General features: G+C 19.3%; 1 protein-coding gene across 1 annotated transcript; it reads left to right on the top strand.

Annotated features, from left to right (window-relative positions):
* Window positions 1-892: 892 nt before the first annotated feature.
* Window positions 893-2,723, top strand: PRELSG_1146500 (hypothetical protein; the record flags this gene model as incomplete). The annotated part of the gene is made up of 2 exons (XM_028677760.1): window positions 893-987; window positions 1,073-2,723. 2 exons carry the CDS (start codon window positions 893-895, stop codon window positions 2,721-2,723), a joined length of 1,746 nt encoding a protein of 581 aa, XP_028534117.1.
* Window positions 2,724-2,972: the final 249 nt, after the last annotated feature.

The following is a 2,972-nucleotide window of genomic DNA, read 5'->3' on the forward strand; positions in this document are numbered from 1 at the left end:
TCCAATAAGTAGATTAGCTCACGCATTTTTAAAATATACTTTTATACTATAATTATTTTAAAATGTATATAAAGTGCATGCAAGTTTTCAATATATATATAAATTAATCTATTTTTTTTTTATATTTAAACGTAATAAAACTTTTTTTAATAGAGAAACCTAAATATGCTAATCATTGAATACAGAAATTGAAAAGTATAAATATGTAAAATAAAACGTTCTTAACAAGTCTCAGAACTATTTTAATCAAAAGAAAAGGTTATCTTTCTAATAATATTATTTATTTATTTGGATATTACAAAAAAATAAAAAATTTATTAAAAAGATTTCTTTTATTTTACATAGATACTTGATAAAATTTATGAATTACTAGTTCCATAAATATATATATATATCATATATATTAGTAAATGAAATTAAGAAATTATAATATTATAAAAATATATATAATTATATATTCAAATAAATATATATATAATAATTGATTTTGTCTCAGTTTATATATATATTGTTGTTAAATATCATATTTATATTTATTCTTTTTATACAACAAATTGGAAAATGAATTTACATTTATTTAAATGATTCTTAAAGTGAAAAAAATACAAGAGAAAGTCTTTATTTTTTTTTAATTTTGAATCATTCAAAATATATATAATACAGATTTTGATAAATAAAATAAATTAAAGTATATTAAATATTATAAATAGAAATAGTTACAATATTTTTTCTTATTATGTGTTTTATTGAAGGATAAATATCAAAGATTTAAAACAAGTGATAACAATTTTTTTTTTTGAAATTTTTTTTCTAGTATATGTATTCGTAAAATTTGAAGTGAAATTAAGCTTTTAGTTTGCGTGTAAAAAATCATAATTTTGTAATTATTTTCATGCATAATACAGGTATTGAACATTATACTCTAAAATGTATAGCATCGATAGGCTCTGAAAAACGATATAGAAACAATGGTTTTCCTATAGAAAAGTATGGATTATATTTTATTGTTTATACTCATAAAATGATTTATTTTAACAAATTATTATATATATATATATATATTTTTTTCCAGTTATGTTTTAAATGGTGATAATAATAAGAAGCTATGTAAATGTTTAGTCAGAAAGAATCCCAAAGAGAGTATGGGAAAAGAAGAAAATAAGAATGATGATGAAGTGGATATCAATGAAAAGAAAAAAATAAATAGTAAGGGAAGTTTAAATAGTCCAAGTTCTATCATAAAAAGTTTAAAAGTTATTAAATATGGATCTGCAGGGATTAAGCCTTTTATTCAATTTATTTCAGAAAATATATTTAAAATTAAATCAGACTATTTTTCATCATATATGATTCCAATTTTACAAAAAATATTAAATTCATTAAAAGAAAAACATAATCAAATTGTAAGATTATTTGACAAAAAAATAGAGTCTTTAAATATAATTATAGACAAAAAATTGCAAAATATTGATCAAAAGGACTTGCTAGTGATGCAAACCTATTATAATTTTCTTCCAAAGCACAAACATAAAAAGTTAAAAAGTAAATATAAATTGATTCTCTCGTTAAATCATCGTATGAATTATGTAATTATTAAAAGACACGAAATATATAATATTACAAAATATTTTTTTAAATTTTTTAAAAATGTAAAATGTGAATTTAATTTTCTAAGGAAAATGGCTAGCATTGTATCGTCCACAACTAACAAACTTATGCATAATATGATATTTTTTTATCCAAGCATATTTCCATTAGGTAAAATTTTTGAACATTTTTATGAATTATTTGATGTTATGGATAATTTAATAGAAAATATTAAAACATCACTTAAAAATGGATTTTTGTTATTAGATCGCACTAAAATGGATAATGCTCAAAAAATTATGGATTCTATGAACAATAAACTACGTCACGCTTTTTATAGACATTTAGATCATTTTGTAAAAGATTTAAATTTACTAAACTTATCAAATGAAGATAATTATATAACAATGCAGACAATTTTTTATTTCCTCAAAAAGGAAAATTTAGATAATAGAAGGTATTTGGAAGAAACTTTAAAGAACCCTTGTAACACAAATATTACAAGTATTCTTTTTGATTTATTGGTACGAGAAGGAGATATTATTTCAGAATACTATAATAAAGCTCATAATTATTTTAATTTAAATTTTTATGAGAAAAATAAAAATAATATATGTTTAAATGATTTAATACAAGATAAAGTAAAGAAAGAATACTTATTATCACTTTATAGCACTCTTATGAAATTAATGAGAATTACCTTTTTTCATAATAAATTACAATTAATAATGGAGATGCGAAAATCATTAAAAAAAATTAACTCAAAAAGGAAAAGAAAATATATATCCGTTGCCACAAAAAATGTTTTGACTCAGTCAATGCAATCATATTTACTTTCGGAAGTAGAAAAACAAAAAAATAAATTGGAAGAAATTAAATTTGATATAAAGTATAGTCACTTATTTAGTAGTTTAAAGAAAGATATAGATAACGTTAATGTTTTGATGCTAATCACATATGAAAAAATAGAAGAGATAGCATTAACATTTCAGTTGATAACTTTTATAATTCACCAAGATCTAGTTAATGCTAAAAAAACAAATGGTGAAAAATTAGTTAGACCAGAGAACATTTTGTTCGCATTGTTCTACGTTAAACATATAATAACAAAATGTACCATAGAAGAAATGCAATGAAACTTATATTTATATATGTAATAATAAATAAATAAATAACATTGTGTAGCATACAATTTTTCTATGAAACAATAAAAAGGTGCAACATTTTGACATACGAAGAAAAAATTTTTAAAAAGTTTTTTTATTTATTAATTATAAATTCAATTAAAATATTTTTATATTTTATAATTATATAAATTATATTATTATTTATAATAAAAGGATTATTAAAAATTTTATATTTCTTTTAAATTTTTCCTTTTTCTA

This window comes from Plasmodium relictum (assembly GCF_900005765.1).
Source record: "Plasmodium relictum strain SGS1 genome assembly, chromosome: 11".
In the NCBI taxonomy this organism is placed as follows: Eukaryota; Apicomplexa; class Aconoidasida; order Haemosporida; family Plasmodiidae; genus Plasmodium; species Plasmodium relictum.